General features: G+C 57.4%; 3 protein-coding genes across 13 annotated transcripts in view; 1 reads left to right on the forward strand and 2 right to left on the reverse strand.

The window, feature by feature from the left end:
* Positions 1-7,803: 7,803 nt before the first annotated feature.
* LOC105488842 (galactosamine (N-acetyl)-6-sulfatase) overlaps positions 7,804-24,131 on the reverse strand; it is a 52,748-nt gene continuing 36,420 nt past the window's right edge. For 2 of the 10 annotated variants that reach the window (XM_071085102.1, XM_071085103.1), the window contains exon 14: positions 7,804-10,922. In XM_071085102.1, coding sequence (XP_070941203.1) covers positions 10,665-10,922 — 258 coding nt within the window. In that variant the 3' untranslated portion in view covers positions 7,804-10,664. Of the gene's footprint in view, positions 10,923-21,812; positions 22,571-24,131 lie in introns of those variants that run through there. The other 8 variants (XM_011753312.3, XM_011753313.2, XR_011616689.1 and 5 more) reach the window with 7 other exon arrangements.
* Positions 11,583-16,802, forward strand: LOC105488841 (chromatin licensing and DNA replication factor 1). Its single transcript, XM_011753311.3, has 10 exons — positions 11,583-11,876; positions 12,494-12,634; positions 12,725-12,861; positions 13,400-13,597; positions 13,687-13,832; positions 13,947-14,047; positions 14,422-14,610; positions 14,987-15,139; positions 15,217-15,418; positions 16,048-16,802. The coding sequence occupies exons 1-10, from the start codon at positions 11,652-11,654 to the stop codon at positions 16,209-16,211; spliced, it is 1,656 nt and encodes a 551-aa protein (XP_011751613.2). The 5' UTR covers positions 11,583-11,651; the 3' UTR covers positions 16,212-16,802.
* On the reverse strand, positions 17,073-19,902 carry LOC105488840 (adenine phosphoribosyltransferase). Of its 2 annotated transcripts, XM_011753309.3 has the most exons (5): positions 19,744-19,902; positions 19,456-19,562; positions 18,041-18,174; positions 17,689-17,767; positions 17,073-17,451 (listed from the first exon to the last, which is right to left on the reverse strand). In XM_011753309.3, exons 1-5 carry the CDS (start codon positions 19,899-19,901, stop codon positions 17,309-17,311), a joined length of 621 nt encoding a protein of 206 aa, XP_011751611.2. In that variant the 5' UTR covers position 19,902; the 3' UTR covers positions 17,073-17,308. The 2 variants fall into 2 exon arrangements, with proteins under 2 accessions (XP_011751611.2, XP_011751612.2); XM_011753310.3 differs by lacking the exon at positions 18,041-18,174 and having other exon boundaries at positions 19,403-19,562.

The raw sequence follows: 24,131 nt of genomic DNA on the forward strand, positions 1-24,131 counted from the left end.
CTGGGAGGCGGAGGTTGCAGTGAGTGTGAGCTGAGACCATGCCATTGCGCTCCAGCCTGGGCGACAAGAGCAAAACTCTGTCTGAAAAAACAAACAAAAAAAAGGATCATATCATTCCATGAAAATGTGGCTTCCTCCAAACTGACATGTGCTGTGAGTATAAAATACACACTAGATTTAAAAGACTGATGTTTAGAATTGGTGATTATACTTAGAAATTATGTCATTGATGGTGGTGGTGGTGGTGATAATTGTAGTAATAATGGTGATCATGCTGATGATAATGAAGGTGGTCATGATGGTGAGGGTTGTGGTAATGGTGAGATGCCACGATTGTGGTGATGATGGTGGTGATGGTGGTGATGATGGTGATGGTGAGGATGGTGGTGATGGTAAAGGTGATGATGATGATAATGGTGGTGGTGAAGGTGGTGATGATGGTGATGGTGGTGGTAATGGTGGTCCTAGTGATGATGGTGATGGTGATGGTGGTGATGATGGTGACGATGATGATGGTGATGATGATGGTGATGATAATGGTGATGATGGTGGTGGTGATGATGGTGATGGTGGTGATGATGGTGGTGGTGATGATAATGTTGAAGGTGGTGATGGTGATAGTGGTGATGAGGAGGAAGATGACTTAATGATGATAGGGATGAGAAAAATAGTGGTTGGTGATGATGAGGGTGATGGTGATGACAGTGATGGTGGTGGTGGTGATGATAATGTTGGTGATGATGAGGGTGATGGCGATGATGGTGGTGGTGGTGATGATGGTGATGATAATGTTGGTGATGGTGGTGGTGATGATGGTGATGGTGATGATGATGGTGATGGTGATGATGATAATGTTGGTGATGATGAGGGTGATGGTGATGATGGTGGTGGTGATGATGGTGAAGGTGGTGGTGATGATGATGATGATGATGGTGATGGTGGTGGTGATGGTGGTCCTGGTGATGATAATGTTGAAGGTGGTGATGGTGATACTGGTGATGAGGAGGAAGATGACATAATAATGATAGGGATGAGAAAAATAGTGTGAAATGTCTCATTAATAAATTTTGTCGGCCGGGCGCGGTGGCTCACGCCTGTAATCCCAGCACTTTGGGAGGCCGAGACGGGCGGATCACGAGGTCAGGAGATCGAGACCATCCTGGCTAACATGGTGAAACCCCATCTCTACTAAAATACAAAAAAAATTAGCCGGGCGAGGTGGCGGGCGCCTGTACTCCCAGCTACTCGGGAGGCTGAGGCAGGAGAATGGCGTGAACCCGGGAGGTGGGGCTTGCAGTGAGCTGAGATCCGGCCATTGCACTCCAGCCTGGGCAACAGAGCTAGACTCCGTCTCAAAAAAAAAAAATAAATAAATAAATAAATAAATTTTGTCTGGGCGTGGTGACTCACACCTGTAATCCCAGCACTTTGGGAGGCTGAGGTAGGCGGATCACCTGAAGTCAGAAGTTTGAGACCAACCTGGCCAACATGGTGAAATCCTGTCTCTACTAAAAATACAAAAATTACCTGGGGATGGTGACAGGCGCCTGTAATCCCAGCTACTCAGGAGGCTGAGGGGGGAGAATCACTTGAAACCCGGAGCGGCCAGGCTCCTGGCGAGCACTCGTGAATACCAGCTGATCAAATGGATGGAGGCACAGACCCTGGTCTCCAGGTTTCTCCAGGGTGAATGTCCACAGACAGCGGTTCTGGCGCCTTGGCCATCATGGCTTTCTCTCCTGAAGGCACTTGAGCAGGCTAAGTCCTCTTAGCATCCCACACCCATAAGCCAACATGGCCTGTCTGGTGGAGCCTGGATGGAACAGAGCAGAAAAGGGCCTTCACCTCCCTTACACTAGACTCTATATTTCTACTAATGCAGCCTCATATGGATCAACCCTTTTGACCATGCTTTAATTACAGCACCTTGGGTTAGAAGAGCTAGAAACCCACTCAGAGGCACTTCAGGCAAAAGAGGCAAATATGTGGGAAGGAATAGGCTACTTCATTAAAATCTAGGGCAGCCTGGAGGGCTGGCAGGCCTCCTAAGACACCAAATCAGAAACTCTTTAAAGCCATCTGGGCTGGCTGCTGTGTCTGGCTGGCTCTGTCTTCACACCACAACGAGAGGCAGCCAATAGGTTATTTCTACTTGAGGCTCTAGTCCCAGGACAGGATCTTATTGGTTTAGCTGTGCACCTCTCACCCAATCAGCTGTGACTGGGAGGCGGGGCTATACAGCACAAATGTGAAGCTGAATGAACTCCATCACTGCAGGTGAACAAGGCAATTTTCCCAGGACCCCCCACAAGGCAGAAGTCATCTCGAACAGCCTAGTCTCCAGGGGTGACATTGAAAATACTGATCAGTTGCCACAGCTGGATCCTGAGCCACCATAATTGACACAGGGCATTGCACTCAGGCGGGGCCTGGCCCCCACGGCCCTGGGTGCCCGCTTCCCACCTGCTGGTCGGGAGCGGTGAACACCGGGCCCACCCTCAGCCTCCCAGCTCCCGACACTTCTGCAGCCTGGCCTCTCACCCCACACAGGGCCAGACCCAAGCTACATTCATGCCTGCACTCTTACCAGCCCCCTGTGTACTGTGCTTCCGGGTCCAACTCATTCCAGAGCCTACTTCTGCCCTGGGCTGGAGCCCCATGGCTGGCCATGATGACAGCAACTGCCACGGCCTCTTCCCTCCCAGGAGGCTCTGGAGCCACCTCTTGAGGTGAGTGGTGACAGGTGCTGCTGTGCTGAAATCAGGCAGCCAGGTGGTGGCCAAGCAGGAAGGAAGCTCCCGTCCTGAGGTGGTCTGTGGGGTGCTTCCATGACCATGGGCCTAACCTGGGTCCCTGGCATGGCTCCTGGGACCCTGTGGTTCCAGCTGGTGGCTGGGCAGGTGGCAGGAGAGATGAAATGCTGGGGTCAGCTTGGCATTTTGAAGGCCTTGGAGAGGACTCTGGCAGCATCCTGTCCATCAGCTTATCTATGGAAGGCAGGGACTGGGCCAAACGGTTGCACCAGCAGCCAGATGTGGAGCAGTTGCTGTGGTTAGGTGTGGCTAACGCTGCCTCTTTGAGACCAGCTGTTTCTTTATTCTCAATGTGAGACAGAGTGGGGAGCCGCCATGTCACTAGGGGGGGTGACAGCTCCCTCCTACCCGATGAAAGGTTACGATGCCAAGGATTTACAAGGTCCCCTTACTGCAGTAGGTCCTAAGGAGAGGCTGTGTCTATAATTTATGCTCCCATTATAGCTTTAATATTTTACACGTTTTCCCTCTTTCACACGTAGCCGACTTCTATTTGGCTTGTGTTCCACTATGACTCCCAGATCACTTTCTGCCCTCTTTGAGAAAAGTCAGGATCCCCATCTTGATTAGAACAGAATGGGATATTACAGCTGAAGAGACTCACGAGCAAAGGTTGCCACGCAGCGCTGTGCAAGCTAAGGCATGCACAAGGGTTCCTGGCCAAGGGGGCAGCGGGGGCTGAGATCCACATGGCTCCACTTGTCAAGCCGTTTTTCGCAAAGGTGCCTTATGAGCTAACTGCCCTGGTGGAGGTTGTCTGGTGCCAGGGTCCTTCAAACTCTTTTGTCCAAAACCCACAATGAGAAATACAGCTTTTCAAGACATTCTATTTTCTTTTTTTTTTTTTTTTTTTTTTGAGACGGAGTCTGGCTCTGTCGCCCAGGCTGGAGTGCAGTGGCCGGATCTCAGTTCACTGCAAGCTCCGCCTCCTGGGTTTACGCCATTCTCCTGCCTCAGCCTCCCGCGCATCTGGGACTACAGGCGCCCGCCACCACGCCCGGCTAGTTTTTTATGTATTTTTTAGTAGAGACGGGGTTTCACTGTGTTAGCCAGGATGGTCTCGATCTCCTGACCTCGTGATCCGCCCGTCTCGGCCTCCCAAAGTGCTGGGATTACAGGCTTGAGCCACCGCGCCCGGCCAAGACATTCTATTTTCAAAAATTTCAAATATCCAGAGAAGTTGAATCTCATTTACCCCTCAGACTCTATCTTAATGTTCTGCACTGTTCTTTTTGTTGTTGTTGTTGAGATGGAGTCTCGCTCTGTCGCCCAGGCTGGAGTGCATGGATGCGATCTCAGTTCACTACAACCTCCACCTCCCGGGTTCAAGAGATTCTTCTGCCTCAGCCTCCTGAGTAGCTGGGATTACAGGCGCATACCACCACACCCAGCCAGTTTTTGTATTTTTAATAGAGATGGGGTTTTGGCATGTTGGTCAGGCTGGTCTTGAACTCCTGAGCTCTGATGATCTACCTGCCTCCACCTCCCAAATTGAACAATATCGGCTCACTGCAACCTCCGCCTCCTGGGTTCAAGCGATTCTCCTGCCTCAGCCTCCCAAGTAGCTGGGATTACAGGCGTCTGCCACCATGCCTGGCTAATTTTTGTATTTTTAGTAGAGACAGGGTTTCACCATGTTGGCCAGGATGGTCTCAATCTCTTGACCTCATGAGCTGCCCACCTCAGCCTCCCAAAGTGCTGGGATTGCAGGCATGAGCCACCATGCCCAGCCTTTTTTTTTTTTTTTTGAGACAGAGTCTCGCTGTGTTGCCCAGGCTGAGTACAGTGGTGCAATCTCAGCTCACTGCCACCTCTGTCTCCCAGGTTCAAGCGATTCTCCTGCCTCTGCCTCCCAAGTAGCTGGGACTAAAGGTGCCTGCCACCACGCCCAGCTAATTTTTGTAATTTTAGTAGAGACAGGGTTTCACCATGTTGGTCAGGCTGGTCTCGAACTCCTGACCTCAGGTGATCCACCTGCCTTGGCCTGCCAAAGTGCTGGGATTACAGGTGTGAGCCACCGTGCCTGGCCTGCTTGTCACATATCTCTTTCTCTCTCTGTCCATCTTTATTTTTATTTTTTTATTTTACTGTTTGAGATGGAGTCTTGCTCTGTTGCCCAGGCTGGAGTGCAATGGTGCGATCTCGGCTCACTGCAACCTCTGCCTCCCAGGTTCAAGCGATTATCCTGCCTCAGCCTCCCGACTAGCTGGGATTACAGGTCCCCGTCACCACACCAAGCTAATTTTTATATTTTTAGTAGAGATGGGGTTTTACCATGTTGGCCAGGCTGGTCTCGAACTCCTGACCTCAGATGATCCACCCACCTCGGCCTCCCAAAGTGCTGGGATTACAGGCGTGAGTCACTGTGCCCAGCCTGTCCATCTTATTTGATGCATTTTAAAGTGTCAGACACCTGTTATTCCTAAACACTTCTGCATGCATATCATTGACTAGAGTTCAGTATTTGCTGATAATTTGGCTTCTTTTTTTTTTTTGAGACGGAGTCTCGCTCTGTCACCCAGTGTAGTGGCCTGATCTTGGCTCATTGCAAGCTCCACCTCCTGGGTTCACCCCATTCTCCTGCTTCAGCCTCCTGAGTAGATGGGACTACAGGTGCCTACCACCACACCCGGCTCATTTTTTTTTTGTATTTTTAGTAGAGACGGGGTTTCACCTTGTTAGCCAGGATGGTCTTGATCTCCTGACATGGTGATCTGCGACCCTGGCCTCCCAAAGTGCTGGGATTACAGGCCTGAGCCACTGCGCCCGGCTGATAATTTGGCTTTTAGATAAATTTACATACCATAAAATACACAAATCTTAAGGTACCCTCAGATTTTGATAAATTCATACACTTATGTAACCCAAACCCATCATGATATAGGCCATTTCTATCACCCTAGAAAATTCCTTGGTGTTCCTTCCAAGTCAATTCCTGCCCCAACCTGCAAGCAGTTTTGACTGAAGAAATACATGATATTTATTTAATGTGTGGTGTGGTGTGGTCAGGTGTGGTGGGTCACGCCTGTAGCCCCAGCTACTTGGGAGGCCACAGCAGGGGGATCCCTTAAGTCCAGGAGTAGAGGCTGCAGTGAGCTATGATCATGCCACTGCACTCCAACCTGGGTGATTAAAAAAAAAAAAAAAAAAGGTTATATTTTGCATGGTGGCCCAGAGCATGCATACCAAAACAAAACTTTTATTTATTTATTTATTTATTTATTTATTTATTTATTTATTTATTTAGAGACAGAGTCTTGCTCTGTCGCCCAGGCTGGAGTGCAGTGGCGCGATCTCGGCTCACTGCAAGCTCTGCCTCTCCGGTTCACACCATTCTCCTGCCTCAGCCTCCCAAGTAGCTGGGACTATAGGTGCCCGCCACCTCACCCGGCTAATTTTTTGTATTTTTAGTAGAGACAGGGTTTCACCATGTTAGCCAGGGTGGTCTCGATCTCCTGACCTTGTGATCCGCCTGCCTCGGCCTCCCAAAGTGCTGGGATTACAGGTGTGAGCCACCGCACCCAGCCCAAAACAAAACTTTTTAACAAAACGTAGTTTTAAAAAATGTGGTTCTCAGCCTTCTGTACTTATTTCTTGACCCACTAAAAATTTGCTACCAGCTGCTTGCAAAACACAGGCCTAGGTGCTGATCCCCTAAATAAAAATGAAAAACAAATGCCTCACCATGCCCCCCCATATGAACCTCCTCACTTTTGAGGTGTTTTGTTTTGGAGATGGAGTCTCACCCTGTTGCCTAAGCTGCTGGGAGGTAGTGGCAGGATCTTGAGTAGCTGAGATTACAGGTGCCCACCACCAGCCCCGAATAATTTTTGTATTTATTTTATTTTATTTATTTATTTATTTATTTTTTGAGATGGAGTCTCGCTCTGTCGCCCAGGCTGGAGTGCAGTGGCGCGATCTCGGTTCACTGCAAGCTCCTCCTCCCGGATTTACACCATTCTCCTGCCTCAGCCTCCCAAGTAGCTGGGACTACAGGTGCCCGCCACCTCGCCCGGCTAGTTTTTTTGTATTTTTTAGTAGAGACAGGGTTTCACCGTGTTAGCCAGGATGGTCTCGATCTCCTGACCTCGTGATCTGCCCGTCTCGGCCTCCTAAAGTGCTGGGATTACAGGCTTGAGCCACCGCGCCCGGCCAATTTTTGTATTTATTGTAGAGACAGGGTTTTGCCATGTTGGCCAGGCTGGTCTTGAACTCCTGATTTCAAGTGATCCACCCACCTTGACTTCCCAAAGTGCTGGGATGACCGTGCCGGCCACTTTTGAGGTATTTTGCAAGCACCAATTGCATCATCAAACCGGTTTCTATTCCTTTAACTTAAAAACAAAACAAAAAAAAGGCACAATTCATGCTTTTTACAGAAAACTTGAAAAATAGGAAAACAGAAGCCCTCCTCTGAGCCCTGGCCTCCTCCATCCGCGCCCCCTTCCCTCCCAGGCCCCCAGGCCTCCTCATTACTTTGCAGGGGTACTTCCGCAGCGCTGCGCCCTGGCCCTGCTCATTGGCGTCTCTGAAAGGAGTGGCTGCGGCTCCGGCTTTCCAGATAACCAGCGCTCTAGGCCATTTCCCAGATTGGAGCACTGTAGGTTTTAAGAACTAAAACTTTAAAATATCAGCCATGTTAAAGGCAGTTTCTTTTCTTTTCTTTCCTTTTTTTTTTATTGAGACAGTGTCTCGCTCTGTCGCCCAGGCTGGAGTGCAGTGGCCAGATCTCAGCTCACTGCAAGCTCCGCCTCTGGGGTTTACGCCATTCTCCTGCCTCAGCCTCCCAAGTAGTTGGAATTACAGGTGCCCACCACCAGGCCTGGCTAATTTTTGTATTTTTAGTAGAGAGGGGGTTTCACCATGTTGGCCAGGTTGGTCTCGAACTCCTGACCTCATGTGATCTGCCCGCCTTGGCCTTTCAAAGTGCTGGGATTGTGTTTTGTTTTATTAAAAGCCCAATTAATTAATAAAAGAGGCCGGAATCAAATAAAGAAAGTGGTAGCCTTTATTTGCAAATATGCACACGCTCTCGGGCAAGGTTCTCTGGTCCGCAAGTAGGGAGGGCCAGGGAAGTCGCGGGCCGGAGAAGTCGCGCCGGCACTCGCCGGCGACAGATTTTTATGCCTTGCGACCGGAAAGGGGAGGGCAGTGGGTGGGATGGGGGTGTCTTCATGGGCATGGATGGGTAAGTTTTGATTTCTTCAGGTTGACGTCACTTGGCGCATGCTCAGTTGGTTTGTGCTTTCCCGGGCGCGGGTAAATTGGTGGTGAAGAACTCGGAAGCAACAGGGACTATGCTTTCTTGTTCATTTTTCCTCCATCTTGGCCCATTCCTTCACCCAAACAGTCCAACCTCTCATTGATTATAAGATTTTAGGGCGCAGTTTTCTCTCTGGCTGCTTCCTGCTGTTAAGGGGCGTAGTTAGGGTCTGAGGTTGGCAGTTGGGTGTAAGGGTGTAGGAGCATTTGATTGAAGGAAACTCGAGTAATTTTCTTGGACCCTGGCTCGGAGAAATTTTATAAAAATGGGAGCAAAACATAAAATAATGCAGATAATTAGTATGGGGATTAGGAAAGGAAGCATTTGTTGTACTATTGGCAGCAGCCATACAGGGGGTCCGGGTACTAAAGGGCTGTTAAATTGTTGGAGTTCTTTCTTGATTTTGTTTAATCTTTGAATGTTGGTGTCAACTAGGCCTGATTCATTTATGTAGTAGCAACATTCTTCTCCAAGGAAAAGGCATGTTCCTCCCTTTTCAGCAGTAAGATCATCTAATGCCCGCCTATTTCGTGCCGCTACCTGAGCCACTGAGGTGATCTGACGCTGTAAAGAGGCTGGGCTTTCAGCTGAAGCCTCTATGGCTGCCTGGAGCTGAGTGGAGAGGGTCTGTGTGGATGGAATTGAGTAGGCGAGGGCCCCTGTTCCAAGTCCTGAGGCTACTAGGGAGGATGCTAAGGAAACCCCAATAACTAATGGAAGAAAGATAGCCCGTTTTTGGATTTTTTGGCTAGGAATAGTGAGCTGAGAAGTTAGTTCAGACAGTTCTCCTTTACCATATAGGGTTAAACTGGGTACCAAGGACACTGGAATGCAAAGAGACTGGGTGAGGGAGGTATAGTTAAGAGTTTTGGATAAGGTATGGTTACACCAGAAGTAGCCGCCAAGGGGAGCCGTCTGGGTTTTACTGGGAGCTTGGGTGTGATTGCACCATGAAGAATTTGGAGTGGAGTAACAGAAGGGGTAGACTTTGTGGATTATGATATAAGGGGACTTGAGACAGGGGTGCTGATTGAAGTGAGCCGGTAGAGTCATTGGTAGTATTGAAAGCGGCTGGTAGGGGGACTGCCAAAAAGGGGGTTTTGCCGAGAGTAGCGCAGAGAAAGCATTGGGAAAGATTTTTCAGTCCGGCTGCCTGCGATAGATTAAGTCCTAGACGAATAAGGGCCAACCATGAGAATGGGTCTTTGTTGTTTGGGGGGTTTAACTGTTCCTGTAGTTTTTGTTCGCGTTGTTGTATGACTGTGGTTAGATTTTGTACAGCCTGCACAGTTTTAGGGAATTGTATCTGTTGGACATACGTTCTAATTACCCGGATGGTTGCGGTTGGATATGAGGAACTGACTGTTGAATAAAGTCCGCCTTTTACCCCACTGGCCCACCGGGAATCCCAAGGATCTTTGATGAGAAGTCTGTATTTTTTAGTATTTTCGTCCTGGGTAAATATGCTTGCTGTCATTTGTAGACGCCCACCTGTCCAACCTAACTGATGTATGTTGCAGTAAGAGTAGGGGCACCCAACATTAGCCTCTTGCCAGTAGTTCCGGCAGTTATAGTGGGTCTGGTCATATAGGAAGCACAGGGCCGGGCGATAGCCTGGAGTGAGGGAACTTAGGGTGAAGTTTAAGTAGATGGCCTGTTGGCAACCTAGCGGGGGGCAATCTGCAGTACCTTGCATGACTGAATGAACTTGGTTATTTGTGGTCCAAGTCTCAGTGATAGAGAATCTCCACACAAAGTTAGGAGTAGTAAGAGGAGTTACTGGGATTATAGTTAACCATGATAATATTAACAAAGGTGCAGAAAGTACGCTCATTATGGCTAAAGTCACAGAGGGTACCTTGCCAGGCTCGGTCTTCTAAATGATTAGGTGAGGAGTCGGGGAGAAGAGTGGCTAAGGGTTCTATGAAGAGGAAGTCAGTAATTGTCTTAAAAGAGAAAGGTATGGCAGGTAGGGTGCTAATGGTGTGGGTAGAGTAGGGGGTTCTTGCGGCATGAGAGGGTGCCCGTATACCAGTTCGAAAGGACTAAGGCCCATGGGGCTTCTAAGTGCCGCTGGTAGTCTGGTAAGGGCAAGGGGTAGTAGGGTTACCCACGATTGCTGTGCCTCTATGGAGGTTCTGGTTAGTTGTTGCTTGATGAGTCCAGGTAATGTTGAGAGAATCTGCAACCGGGGGCACAAGGGCATCATGAAAACAATGTTGGAGCCAGGGTGGGGATGAGAGGGTAGGTTAATGGACGCCCTAAGTTTGGTTAAGATGTTTCATCCTAGAAGGGGGTGGGGCAAGAGGGCATGATGAGGGAAGAGTGGGCAAAAGTGGGGCAAGAGGGCATGATGAGGAAAGAGTGGGCAAAACATGCATAGTCCAGGAAGCAATTTAACATCGGGGTCTGGCAAGGGTTAGACGGTTTACCGTTTACCCTAACTACTGAAATAGTGGAGCGTTGGCTAGGTCCTCCATAGGACGGCAAAACAGAGTATTGATGAGAAAAGAAATGGGCTTACCCGCTACCTGTAGCGTTACCCTGGGCTGGGCGAGGGTGACCGGGGTCTCCGAGTGTGGGCACCGTCAGTCCTCGTCAAGGTGTAGGAGTTGGAAGGAGCCTTCCCACCTTTGAGGAGAGGCACTACGTTGAGGCGCGGTGCCTGTCCTGATGGCGGGGCAATCAGACTTCCAATGCCTCTCCTGCTGGCAAGCTGGACATGGCGTGGAAGGCGGGCAGGGATGTGGGCACTTATTAGCCCAATGCTCAGTCATAGGAGACTTGTCTTTTATCTTTTCTGCCGGCAGAGTGGGCAACGCTGGTTGGAGGGCAGCCACCAAAGCCTGTACCCAAACAGATTGCAGGCGTGAGCCACCGCGCCCGGCTCCTTTTCTTCCTTTCCATGTAATCGCTTGATTGAGAAATAATTCACATATCAAATTCACCCTTTTAAAAAGCGAGCAACGCGGGGCGCGGAGGCCACGCCTGTGATCGCAGCGCTCTGGGAGGCGGCAGTTCCAGGCGGGCGGATCACTGGGCCGGGAGTTTGAGACCACCTGGGCAACGTAAACTCCGCCTCTATAGAAACAATTTTAAAAAAAGAAATAAGGAGCGCGCGGCCCGCGGGGGCAGCGCCTTTACCAGCCCGAGCCTGCAGCCCCCCAGGCCGCGCCGTCCTCGGCCCCCCCCGGGCAGCGCCGGGGTTTTGTCAGGCGCGCGCTGCTGTTTGCCTGGACTGCGCTCCCTCTGACCCTGAAGCCAGCGGCCCCACCGACACGACCTAAAAAGTGAGAGCCACACGCGGGATCCGGAGACCACGCCAGAGTCCCACGGGCGACGGCTCCCCCCGGCGTGTCCACAGCTGCACGTCGGCGCATGCGCGCGGCCAAGCCGGTTCCCGCGCCCACCAGCGCGCATGCGCGCCCCGCCCCGTACCTCCCCGTGCTCGGCCGTGTTGGTTCGTCCGCGCCGGGGGCGGGGCCTGGGGGCCCGCGGGAAATTTGGCGGGAACCGCGCCCGCCCCTTCCTCCCTTTCTTCTTCCTTCCTTGCTTTCGCCGCGCACTCCGCCGCCATGGAGCAGCGCCGCGTCACCGACTTCTTTGCGCGCCGCCGCCCCGGGCCCCGCATCGCGCCGCCCAAGCTGGCCTGCCGCACGCCCAGCCCCGCCAGACCCGCACTCCGCGCCCCGGACTCCGCCACCAGCGGCAGCCGCAAGCGCGCCCGCCCGCCCGCCGCCCCCGGACGCGACCAGGCCGGGCCGCCGGCCCGCCGGAGGCTGCGGCTGTCGGCGGACGCGGTGAGGGACGTGGGGAGACTGAACCCGGGGGGTTGGGGGCGGGGAAACTGAGGCCCGGGAAGCGGGGCTCGGAGAGACTGAGGCCGGGGCTCGGGGGCCGGGACACTGAGGCCCAGGGGCGGACCTCGGGGAAACTGAGGCCGGGGAGACTGAGGCCCGGGGGCAGGGCTCGGGGAAACAGGCCGAGGGACGGGGGTGGGGAAACTGAGGCAGGAGGGGACGGGGCGGGGAGGCAGGGCGGGGCGCGGGGAATTTGAGGCCGGGGGGCAGGGCGCAGGGAACTCTGGGACAGGTCGGGGGACCCTGTGGCCGCCCTGACACCACTGGGGGCTTGGCTGGCTTCTGAGATGAGCAGGAGGCACTGCGGGGTTTGCGCCGGGATCTGATGATGATGATGGGGCTGGAAGGGGGGTCCGCCCTGGAAACTGCCCGGGAAGGCGAGAGCAAGGCTGTGTCCCCAGCCAGCTTTAGCGCAGACCACCGCCTGCGGGAAGCCCTAAGCCCCCGAGCCACGCCCATCTGTTAACTCAGAGGGGCTTCTGATCCTTCAGGGTCTTCTGCAGAGCCAGAAGCACCAGGTCTTGTCATGGGTTCACCCTTGGGGTCCCTCTCACCAGGTTTCCAGCCCCAGTTCCCCCGAGGCCCCTGACTCCCTCGAGGCCCCAGACATCCCAGCCTGCCCTTCTCTGGGCCAGAAGATAAAGAAATCCACCCCGGCAGCAGGTCAGCCACGCCAGCTGACGTCCTTGCAGAACCAGGTGAGGGGCGGGGCCTGGGGCAGATTCGGGAGGGCTGAGTGGTGCCGGCCTGACTGCCTGACGGCACCACGTCCCCTGATCCCCTTGAAGGACACCATCTCTGAGCTTGCGTCATGCCTCCAACGGGCCCGGGAGCTGGGGGCAAGAGTCCGAGTGCTGAAGTCCAGTGCCCAGGATGCTGGGGAGTCCTGTACCCCAGAGGCCAAGGGCCGCCCTGAGGAGCCATGGTGAGTGCTGGGTGGGTGGACAGGAGGCCTTGGGAAAGACCGGCTGGTGGGAGGCATGGCCGGGCGATCCTGGCAGAGGCCCAGGTCTGCTCCTTTGGAGGAGGGAGGTGGTGAGGTCACCAGGATGTGGAGCCAGACCCCTGAGAAAAAGGTCCTAGGCACCGCTGGCCCTTTGCCCTCAGTCCCTCCTGTTGGGGGCAGCTCCTGCCTCCGGCACTCTGGCAGGTTCCAAATGCTCCTAATGCTTTGGTGTGTTGTCTGCCCCTGCCCCTGAGAGCTGGCGAAACTGGGCTGGGGAGAGGGCAGAGCTTCCCTGGGGGTGCCGCATGGACACAGCAGAGCTGGGGTGTGGAGCTGGGCTTTCCCATCACCAGTTCTACCCCTAACGGTGCCAGTGCTGGTGGCTGTGCAAGGGCCGCGAAAGCCATCGTGTGTGGCGTGGCAGGCCCCATTGGAGGCTCCCTGGTCGAGGGGCCTGCTGTGGCACTGGAGGGGTGGGGGCCTGCTGCTTCTCACAAGGCTTCTCCCTCCCTGACAGTGGTGAGAAGGCGCCCGCCTACCAGCGCTTCCATGCCCTGGCCCAGCCTGGCCCACCGGGGCTCGTGCTGCCCTACAAGTACCAGGTGCTGGCGGAGATGTTCCGCAGCATGGACACCATTGTGGGCATGCTCCACAACCGCTCTGAGACGCCCACCTTTGCCAAGGTCCAGCGGGGCGTGCAGGACATGATGCGCAGGTGAGTGGCCGCGGGTGGGCTGGGGCTGCCCTGGAGTTGGGAGGGGGCCCGGGCCTGCCGCCTCCTGAGCTGGCCCCCTCCTCCTGTAGGCGTTTTGAGGAGCGTAATGTTGGCCAGATCAAAACCGTGTACCCGGCCTCCTACTGCTTCCGCCAGGAGCGCGGTGTCCCCACCTTCAAGGATGGTGTTAAGAGATCAGATTACCAGCTCACCATCGAGCCACTGCTGGAGCAGGGTAGGTGCTGGGTGCAAGACCTTGGTTTCCCCATCTGTGACCCACACACTTTCTGGGGTGGGTGTGAGGTGCTGGGCGGCCTGGCCGGGACTCAGGCCTGGACTCATCCCACAGAGGCTGACGGAGCAGCCCCTCAGCTCACGGCCTCGCGCCTCCTGCAGCGACGGCAGATCTTCAGCCAGAAGCTGGTGGAGCACGTCAAGGAGCACCACAAGGTGAGCGGCCCCCGGCCCTGCTGTGCAAAGATGGTGGCACCAGCACTGCCTCAGCACGTAACCCTGTGCTTGGAGCATCCCTGCCACCCACGGCTTCTCCCGGGATGGAACCGGGCTGGGTTCACCCTGAGCTGAGGGCTGGTGTGCTCAGGGTGCAGCTGCAGGCACTGAGAAGGTCCCCAAGGCATTCAGCAAGTATGGGCTGTGGGAGGCCGTGTGCTCTCCCTCCAAGCTGAACACTGGGCAGAGGCTAAGTAACTTGCCCAAGGTGGCCCGGCTGGGATGGGGACGTAAGCATAGACAGCCCCACCTCACATGCAGCCTCTCCTTGTTTCAAATGTGCCCAGTGTCACCCATCTGCTCCTTCTCCCCAGGCCTTCCTGGCCTCCCTGAGGCCCCCCATGGTGGTGCCGGAGGACCAGCTGACCCGCTGGCACCCACGCTTCAACGTGGATGAAGTGCCCGACATCGAGCCAGCTGTGCTGCCCCAGCCACCCACCACGGAGAAACTCACCACTGCTCAGGAGGTGCTGGCCCGGGCCCGCAGCCTGATGTCACCCAGGGTGAGGCTGCGAGGCTTGGGCATCCCCTTTCTTCCGGGTGGGTGGGCCAGCCTGACCCCGGGCATAAGAGGTGGGGCCTTGGCGATGAGCTTAACGCCTCATCTGGCTTCCTCCTTGGCTGGGAGGTCCAGAGAGTGGGCGGCATTTGCCCTCTGTCCCCAGCTGCAACCTCTAAGCCTGGCTCTGTCACTTGCCCCATGTGGGGAGTTGGCCCCGGGCAGGCGATGCCACACACTGGGACACTGCATTGACCAGCACAGACCACCCAGTGTGCCGGGCTAACTTGTGCCTTGAGAGATACCGGGGACTCCTGGGCAGAGAGCCAGGGGCATGTTGCCTCCTGTGACCTCTCCGCCCCAACTTGTCCCTCCCGCAGATGGAGAAGGCCTTGAGTCAATTGGCCCTGCGCTCTGCTGCGCCCAGCAGCCCCGGGCCCCCCAGGCCAGCACTGCCGGATACCCCACCAGCCACCCCGCCTGCAGCCTCTCCCAGCGCTCTGAAGGGGGTGTCCCAGGATCTGCTGGAGCGGGTGAGTCGTCCCCAGTGATGGCGGGTGGGGGCCTGGTGATCTGCTGCCCACTAACCAGGTCCCCACACCTGCTGCAGGTCCGAGCCAAGGAGGCACAGAAGCAGCTGGCACAGATGACGCGGTGCCCGGAGCAGGAGCAGCGGCTGCAGCGCCTAGAACGGCTGCCTGAGCTGGCCCGTGTGCTGCGGAGCGTCTTTGTGTCCGAACGCAAGCCTGCGCTCAGCATGGAGGTGGCCTGTGCCAGGATGGTGGGCAGCTGTCGCACTGCCATGAGCCCCGGTATGTGCACGGCGGGGTGAGGGGGCGTGCACAGTGGAATTGCCCAGTGCTGCAGCCGCCTCCCCAGGTTTCTGACCAGGGGTGTCTATCACTGATTTGTTCTGTTCAGATGTGCAGTGGGCACTGGCCACTTGCACTGGTGTGTGCTGGGTGCTTTGCCCTCCTTTGAGCCACCCCTGAGCCTTCACCCAGCCCTTCCACACCTGCAGCCTCTGGAGGCAGCTTCCCTCTCACAGCCCTGGCCCGTTTCCCTGACCGCGTGCAGTGCTTGGTCAGAAGGGGCCCCACATGCACCCTACACGGCCTCCCAGGCCTCTGGTCACCACACCCTGAGCACGTGGGGGTCCCCACACTACAGGGCACCCCCTGCCTCAGGGTTTTCATGGCCTGGTGGCCCCCATGCTTGGTGCCTCCTCACATGGCCTCAACTGTAGGCCTGGCTCTCTCCACTCACTGTTATGCCTCCCAGATCCGGGCCTCTGATAGAACCACCTCTGCCTTAAGGCCCGGGGATGGGGCACTGAGGGCGACCAGGCGGGCACAGAGGTCGGGTGCTCAGGCTGGTCTCAAGTGCTGCCTGTGTGGGGCTGGGGCCCAGCACCAGCCTGTGTCCCCTTCTCCTCCCACAGGGGAGATGGAGAAACACCTGCTGCTCCTCTCCGAGCTCCTGCCAGACTGGCTCAGCCTTCACCACATTCGCACCGACACCTACGTCAAGCTGGACAAGGCCGCGGACCTGGCCAGCATCACTGCATGCCTGGCCCGCCAGGCCCGCGCTGAAGAGGGGCTGTGAGCCTGGGGGCCACTGGCCTGGGGCCACCAGCATTTTCTTTTATGAACATGATGCACTTTACTTTTCCTTTCCGGAGTGCCCCTGAGGGCCAGAGGCAGAGCTGGGCTGCAGGCTGCACAGCCCAAGGGTCTCTGGCTGCAGGTGGTGGCCCCTGCATGGGGCTCACCTGGTGGATTCACATTAAACCTGTTTCTGTGGGCACCTCTGTCCTTGCTGCTGGTGGGGAAGGGAAGCCAGATCCCAGCACCCCGTAGGGGGCCATCAGGGCAGGGGAATGTGGCTGAGGGTGAAGGGGGCTTTGGCAATATGGGGTTGGGTAGTGTGGGTGGCAGGAGGCCATCCCCTCTAATCTTGGAACCTCTGAACATGGGACGTTCCACAGCAAAGGGTGACTTTTGTCATTAAGAACTTCAAGATTGCCGCAGGGGCCTTCACAAGAGGGCCAGAGCCAGCCACCTTTGAAGACGCGGCCCTGCCCCGACACAGGCAGCCTGGAGAAGCTGGGCAGGACATCCCTGGAGCCTCCAGAAGGGACTGGCCCGCCCACACACTGACTTCAGTACTATAATAAAGTCGGGCTTACAGCCATTAGATCTGCAGTAGAACCCTTTCAGTAGCATTGGCCGCCTCAGGGTGGGACCTGCATTGACAGACTTAGTTACCCCTGAGCCCTCACGTGCGTCCCTAGAGGATGGGCCCACGCGGCCTCTTTCTGCAGTGCCTGGATGGTTCCGGCTCCTGAGGTGAGAACCAGGCCAGACTGCTGGGCATCATGCCGAGCAGCACGTGCCCATAGTCCAGTTGGTTTGGTGGTGTCCTGGGGCTCCCTGCCCTGGGGAACAGGATGACAGGAGACGGCTCTCATGGCAAAGCTGTTTACTGCGTTCTCCCTGTGTGTAATTGGGCCCAGGGTGGCTGAAGCACAGCTTTGCCCCAGGCTTTGGCACTTCCAGCCCCAGGAGAGGTGCTGAACCCAAGCAAGGGATGTGTTCCCTGCGGGCAGCTGGTGCCCCTGGTGACTGCAGAGGTCACTGCAGTTGCCCAGGGCTGAAATGTCCCTGTTCCAGCTGCAGATGTTGGGCTGGGAGGCCCTGTAGTCACTCATACTGCAGGAGAGAGAAGAAGGGTACAGGAGCCAGCTTCTCCCTGCCCTTAAGCGAGGTCAGCTCCACCAGGCTCACGCACTCTAGGACCTCGGCCTGCAGGCGGCCCAGCAGCTCACAGGCGGCGTGCATGGTTCCTGGGGATGGGAGGGTGAGGTCCCCAGCTGGCCTGGGCTGTAGAGACTGGGTGCTCCAGGCCAGCCCCTGGGTTGGGGAGGGGAGGGTATGGGGAGAGAGGAAGGTGTCGGCCTGGCCACCAGGCAATAGTAAGCTGGACAATAGTAAGCTGCATCCCACATCAGGCACAGCGAGGTCCTGCCCTACTCCCACCAGGCCCTTGGAGCCACAGCAGTTGGCTGTGGGGAGACCCTCACCACCAGTGGCCAGCAGATCATCCACGACGACCACCCTCTGTCCTGGCTCCAGGGCATCTTTCTGGATCTCCAGCTCAGCCTGGAGTGGGAAGTGGTGTGTGGTCCTCAGCCTCCCGCAGAAAACAGCTTTGTGTGCAGAGCTTGGCAGCTGCCACCCTAGGCCCTGACTCCAACCCCACCTTGCTGTTCCCTGGCTGTGTGAGCCCAGCCTGTGTCTCACCCTCTCTGAGCTCCCAAGAGCACTGTAACCACAGCAGCTCCACTTGACATGCCTGGGAGGGCCTTTAGAACTGGGGGAGAGTGGCCACGGTGGCCTGGCCCTCCCCTTCCTCTGGCCACCCCAGCCCCTTACCTTCCCGTACTCCAGGGCATAGGAGGCCCACACAGTGGGGCCTGGCAGCTTCCCCCGCTTTCGGATGAGCACACAGCCCAGTCCAAGCTCCTGTGCCAGGGAGGGGCCAAAGAGGAAGCCTCGGGAGTCTAGGCCTGTCAGGGTGAGTGACAGGAGTGACTTGGCAGCATGGGAGTCCCCAGGGGCCAGGGTTGGCCGGTGCCAAGGGGTACATGGTTGGCTCCCAGCAGAAAGGCCGGTGACGTGCACCATTTAAGGAGTGTCACCTGTCACCTACCAGGAGCTGCTTCCAGGTCAGAGTGCAGACCTGGGTCTTTTTTTTTTTTTTTTTTTTGGAGACGGAGTCTCGCTCTGTCACCCAGGCTGGAGTGCAGTGGCCGGATCTCAGCTCACTGCAAGCTCCGCCTCCCGGGTTCACGCCATTCTCCGGCCTCAGCCTCCCGAGCAGCTGGGACTACAGGCGCCCGCCACCTCGCCCGGCTAGTTTTTTTGTATTTCTTAATAGAGACGGGGTTTCACCGTGTTAGCCAGGATGGTCTCGATCTCCTGACCTCGTGATCCGCCCGTCTCGGCCTCCCAAAGTGCTGGGATTACAGGCTTGAGCCACCGCGCCCGGCCGGGTGTGTCTTTTAAAGGGCCACTTTTTAGCTGTGGTCCTGGGGGAGTCACCGCCCCTCTCCCCCAGCTCAGCAGCCCATCTTTAATGGGGCTGGTAGAAACCTGTCAGGCCTCAACTCTCTCTCAAAGGCAGCTCTGCCCCAGGGCTTCTGTCTAAAAACGGAGTCTCTCGAGGTGACCTGAGCTGTGATGGTTGGGGGACGCTCAGGGAAACCCTGCCCCAGCCTCGCAGGAGGTCAGGGAGGGCTTCCTGCAGGAGGTGAGAAGGGGGCTCTGGCAGTGCTGGCGCTTCCCTCAGGGCAGTGTGCAGGGAGTGGGCTGTCACGCCCTAGGAGAGGCAAGACCACCAGAACACTCTGTTCTCCCTGGGCCACCTCTCGGGCTCTCCCGGAGGCCTCCAGGCCCCCCTTCCTTGGGTGGGCATTCCGTGATCTTCACCAGGGAAGGCCTGGCTCGTGGCAGGCGCTCAATACCAGCTCGCAGAAGGAACAAGAAGCGAGGCGGCTGGGCCCCGTGGATTCAGCTTGGGCACTCCAGGGAGACCAACTGACCTGGCGACTCGGTCACGCCTGTCCTGGGCTGGGAACCCGGAACCTGCGGGCAGGGCGCCTGCACAGCGCGGCGGCCTCGGGGGCCCAACCTCACAACCCTTAGGGGGCGACCCCAAGCACCGTACCCGTCCCGGCGCCCCCGAAGGACCCCAAAAGCCCTCCCCCAAACAGACGCGCAGAGCCCACGTGCTACCCTCGGCGCGCGCGGAGGCAGAGGCGCCCTGGATGCGGCCACGCGGCACTCGCCTGCGATGTAGTCGATGCGGCCCCCGTGGGTCACCTTCAGGTGTCGCGCCAGGAGGCCGATGGCGGCGCGGAAGGAGGCGGGGTCCTTCAGGACCGGCGAGATGTCCCTGGACCCAAAGATAGGCCTGGTGACGCCGGGGCCGAAGGAGGGCAGCGGCCCCGGGGGCGAAGGATGAGGGTTCCCGCCCTGCCCGCCCCGCTTGCCGGACAGTGCCGAGGTCGCGGGCAACGCTCTCCCATCCGCAGGCCCGCAGGTCGGGACGCCACGAGGGCCGCCTGCGCTTGCACCTGAATAACACGCCCGGGGTGGGGAAGTCAGGGAAGCTGCGGATCCGCCGCTCAACCAGCTGCAGCTCGGGGTCCGCCATGGCCGCGTGCGAGGAGCCAGCGGCAGCTCGAGCGCGCCTGCGCGGAGACTGGCGGGGCCGCCACGAAGGGCGGGGCATCCCCGGGGCGCGGATGCGCGGGTGAGGGCGGGGCTTCCGCGGGAAGGGGCGTCCCTCGCCGGAAGCATGTACCGTATTTCATGGACTCCTAGGCGCCATCGATTTTAAGACGCGCTCGCATTCCACGCACCACTGAGCAGAACGTTCGAACCGGACAAAGGTGCGAGTCAAGGCGCCCTTCCTTTTCTCGGGCCGCGCCTCTGACTGCAGCCAGGCAGCTGTGGGCCGGGGCCCTGGCGGCTGGAGGAGGGGCGTGAGCTGGTCTCGCCCACGCACCTGGCGCGCTTACGGGCTTCGCCCTTTCTCCGCTATTGGCTGAGATCCCCACGCTGCGCGCAGGAGGCTGGCGCGCGGGAGGCTGGCGCGCGGGAGGCTGGCGCGCGGGAGGCTGGCGCGCGGGAGGCTGGCGCGCGGGAGGCTGGCGCGCGGGAGGCTGGCGCGCGGGAGGCTGGCGCGCGGGAGGCTGGCGCGCGGGAGGCTGGCGCGCGGGAGGCTGGCGCGCGGGAGGCTGGCGGAGGGCGTGAGGAAGGAGTCCAAGTAGCAGGAGGGCGGTGCAGGACCCGGAGGAAGCAGCCCAGGGCGGAGGCGGCGGGCTTGGGCTGGACCGGCCGGGGGCGCTGGCCTCTCGCGGATGGATGGGCCCTGCCGTTGAGGTGGCTCTTCCCCGCCCGGACCTGGGGGAGAGTGGCCGGAAGGCGTGGCCAGGACAGGGGGCGCATCCGCGAAGGCAGAGGCCCTTCTGTCCGCCTGCAGAGGCCAGGTGACTCCTCAGCCTTGGGGTGGGGAGCTGTGAACCCCCTGGCCGCCCGAGGACTGGTACCCAGGGGGTTGCGTGAGGCACAACTCCCTCCAAACACAATTTCCTTTCAAAAAAATCCCCAGGGCTAAAATGCCTTGTGCTCTATTCCAAAACTTTTCTTCGTTTCGCAGCCTTTTTTTTTTTGAGACGGAGTCTCGCTCTGTCGCCCAGGCTGGAGTGCAGTGGCGCGATCTCGGCTCACTGCAAGCTCCGCCTCCCGGGTTCACGCCGTTTTCCTGCCTCAACCTCCTGAGTAGCTGGCGCCCGCCACCACGCCCGGCTAGTTTTTTTTGTATTTTTTACTAGAGACGGGGTTTCACCGTGTTAGCCAGAATGGTCCGGATCTCCTGACCTCGTGATTCGCCCGCCTCGGACTCCCAAAGTGCTGGGATTACAGGCGTGAGCCACCGTGCCCGGCCCATCATTTCGCAACTTTTCCAATTCAGCTTTGGCCTGGCAGCTACTGCAGAAGGGAAAACCCACTCAGTGGAAGGCAGCCCCCAGGAGCCTTCAGAGGGGGGAGGCCGGAGGCTGCGTATGGCTGCTGGGGCCCCCGTTCCAGGGCGGGGGGGGGACCTATCCTCTGATTCCGAGGGGCATGGCAGCGGCTGCCTCGAAGTGTGCCGTGGTCAGGGCTGGCAAGGCCTGGGGCCTGGGCTCCAGACCTCTAGGGAAGGTGCAAATGGAGGACCCTGATATCTTCACATCCCCGCGGAAGCTGCCACATGAGGCAGGCCCACGGGCAGTGTGTGAGCTGCAGTTAAGCCGTCCACATCCAGCCCAGGAGGCCTCGGCCTTCCCCTCCTTGTTCCTGACTCTGTCTCCCAGATGGCCCGAGGAGGGCCTGGGACTGGGGGGTACTGGAGGAGGGATCTGGGGAGGGTTCAACACGGAATTGGCCCTGTCACCTCCTTCAACCCCGGGCTGTTGGGCTGGTATAGGAACAGCAGGGAGCCCCGAGTCCTGCCCTTTGGCAAGGAATGCAGCGCTGGGCTCTGGAGAAGGTGGGAGGCGGCCGGAGCTGGGCACCTGATTCTTGGCAGCTGCTGGGAAGGTATAAAAGGAAAATAAATCTCGGGACCCCAAAATCACTAAGCCGAGAAAAGCCAAGCTGGGAATTAGGCAAACCTGCCTCCTATTTTATTTCTAAGTAACGTAGCTACAATGAGAAAGACTACATACCTTTCTCATAATTAGCGCCCAAGGAAATTCCTTGTGGACAAAGGACAGACGGAACTGGAAGTCACCCCTCTGGGGCTCCTGAGACAAATGCTTATCTGATTGTTCCCCTCCCTTATTGTTAACATAAAAATGCGGATTCACTGGGCCAGACTGAATCACGTATTCAGTGGAAGGCTGGCCGAACCAATGTATGTCTTACACATACTATCTTATGTCTCCCTAAGATGTAAAGGCAAACTGTACCCCCAACCACCTCGGGCACATGTTTTCAGGACCTCCTGAGGCTGTCACGGGCGCATCCTTAACCTTGGCAAAATAAACTTTCTAAATTGACCGAGACCTGTCTCAGATATTTGGGGTTCCCAAAGGCGTGAGACGGCAGTGTCCTGAGGTCTGAGGCGCCGTGGCCGAGGAGGAGGGCCGAGCACACTCCAGGGTCAGGTCCTGGGTAGGTGGAGTCATGCAGTACCCCTGTGTCTGCAGGTGCCGTCTGTCTGGCCTGGGCAGGGTCCGGGGGAGCACTGAGGCCAGAGCCGTCCTCCCCCCAGGCACTTGCAGAGCCAACCGGAGATTCCAGGCCTGGCCTGGGTCCACGCGGGTGCTAGTGGGACCAGAGGCACTTCTTGGGAATGGATTCTGGAGGTGTCAGACACTTCCCTAACTTTTCACAGCCCGGGGGTGCCCAGTTCTGGGAAATGAAAATTGAGAAAACAACACAGTTATTCCAAGCTCGCGTGGGCCCAGCAGCAGCACTTTGTTGTTCTGTTTGGAGACAGTCTCGCTCTGTCACCCAGGCTGGAGTTCAGTGGCACGATCTCAGCTCACTGCAACCTCTGCCTTCCGGGTTCAAGCGATTCTCCTGCTTCAGCCTCCCGAATAGCTGCTGGGCTTACAGGCACGGCTATACTCCACGCCTGGCTAATTTTTGTATTTTTAGTAGAGACAGGGTTTCACCATCTTGACCAGGCTGGTCTTGAACTCCTGACCTCGTGATCCACCCGCCTTGGCCTCCCAAGGTGCTGGGATTACAGGTGTGAGCCCCCACGCTCGGCCATTTCTTTAATAGAAACAAGGGTTCCCCATGTTGGCCAGGCTGGTCTCAAACTTCTGACCTCAGGTGATCCGCCTGCCTTGGCCTCCCAAAGTGCTGGGATTACAGGCGTGAGCCACCACGCTTGGCCTTGAGCAGTTTGATGTGTCCCCTGCCCAGTCCAATCCCCGACTCCCATCTAATTGGCCTCAGTGTGGAGGCCACCTCAGTCCAGGCGGGCAGCTACACAGACGCCTCCCCAGGAATCATGGGAACTCGGGAGGCGACGCCCTCCCGACTCAGCCTCCCAGCTCTGAGGAGGCTGCTGTTGGAGGAGTGAGAACTTGGCGGGGAAGTCCTGGGTGTGGGGGATGCAGCTGCCAAGTGGCTGAGGGCCTCTGTGTGGCCAGCAGTGTTAGAAAGGCCCACCCCGAGCCTCTCAACTCATCACCCTCTCTTGCAGCTTCAGCCTCTCAAGAAGCCTTTCCCAGGGAGGAGCCGGTCCCTGCCGCGCTGCTGGGCTCAGTTCAGTGTGGCACTGAGTGGAGCCCGCACCCCTCCATCGCCTGGGCGTGTGTGGACCTCACAGCGCAGCCCCACTTAGTGGAAGCCTTGCTTGGTGGGAGGGCACTTTTCCTGGCAACAGAAAGGGAGACTTATGCCCCTAAGAGGAGCCTTCTTGGCTGAAATGAGTGCCGTTTGGTTCCGTGTCCCCATCCGGGCCACCTCAGTGCCACGTCGGATGCCGCAGGGCCCTGAGAGCACCTTCCCGTCGGGACAGACTTTTGAATTCTGTGTGCTGCTTAATCGGACAGAGGACTAAGGACACTCTCAGCCCTGGGCGGCAGCAGGCGTGAGTGTCACTGAGTGGCCACATGAGTGTCCCTCCCCCTTGGCCACCAGAGCAGGGGTGGGTTTGGCTGAGGAGGTTGCTCCCAAACTCCAGGGGCAGCAGAGGCAGCCGCAGGGTGTGTGTGAGTCTGCGTTTCTCAAAGGCTGCTCAGCTGTCCCAGGAGCAGGGGTCCAGGTGGCCAGACTCCCTCTCCTCTGTGTCAGAGACACCACTGAGCCCCTCGGCTGGGGCTGGCCTGCAGTTGGTGGGGACAGGAGGGCAGGGAAGGGGTGAGGAGGGCAAGTGGCCCCCAGGCTTCACACGCGTGCCTGTGTATCTCCTCCGTGGCTCTGCTCGCGGTGGCGTCTGGGCCCCTCAGACCCCAGT

Source organism: Macaca nemestrina, chromosome 18 (assembly GCF_043159975.1).
Source record: "Macaca nemestrina isolate mMacNem1 chromosome 18, mMacNem.hap1, whole genome shotgun sequence".
Lineage (NCBI taxonomy): Eukaryota > Metazoa > Chordata > Mammalia > Primates > Cercopithecidae > Macaca > Macaca nemestrina.

Coding starts and splice junctions, on each gene's coding strand:
- LOC105488841 (XM_011753311.3), top strand. CDS start 11,652: ATGGAGCAGCGCCGCGTCACCGACTTCTTTGCGCGCCGCCGCCCCGGG. Junction 12,635..12,724: donor TGACGTCCTTGCAGAACCAG/GTGAGGGGCGGG, acceptor ATCCCCTTGAAG/GACACCATCTCTGAGCTTGC. Junction 13,598..13,686: donor GTGCAGGACATGATGCGCAG/GTGAGTGGCCGC, acceptor CTCCTCCTGTAG/GCGTTTTGAGGAGCGTAATG.
- LOC105488840 (XM_011753309.3), bottom strand. CDS start 19,901: ATGCCCCGCCCTTCGTGGCGGCCCCGCCAGTCTCCGCGCAGGCGCGCT. Junction 19,563..19,743: donor ACCCCGGGCGTGTTATTCAG/GTGCAAGCGCAG, acceptor CTTTGGGTCCAG/GGACATCTCGCCGGTCCTGA. Junction 17,452..17,688: donor TGATCTGCTGGCCACTGGTG/GTGAGGGTCTCC, acceptor TCCCATCCCCAG/GAACCATGCACGCCGCCTGT.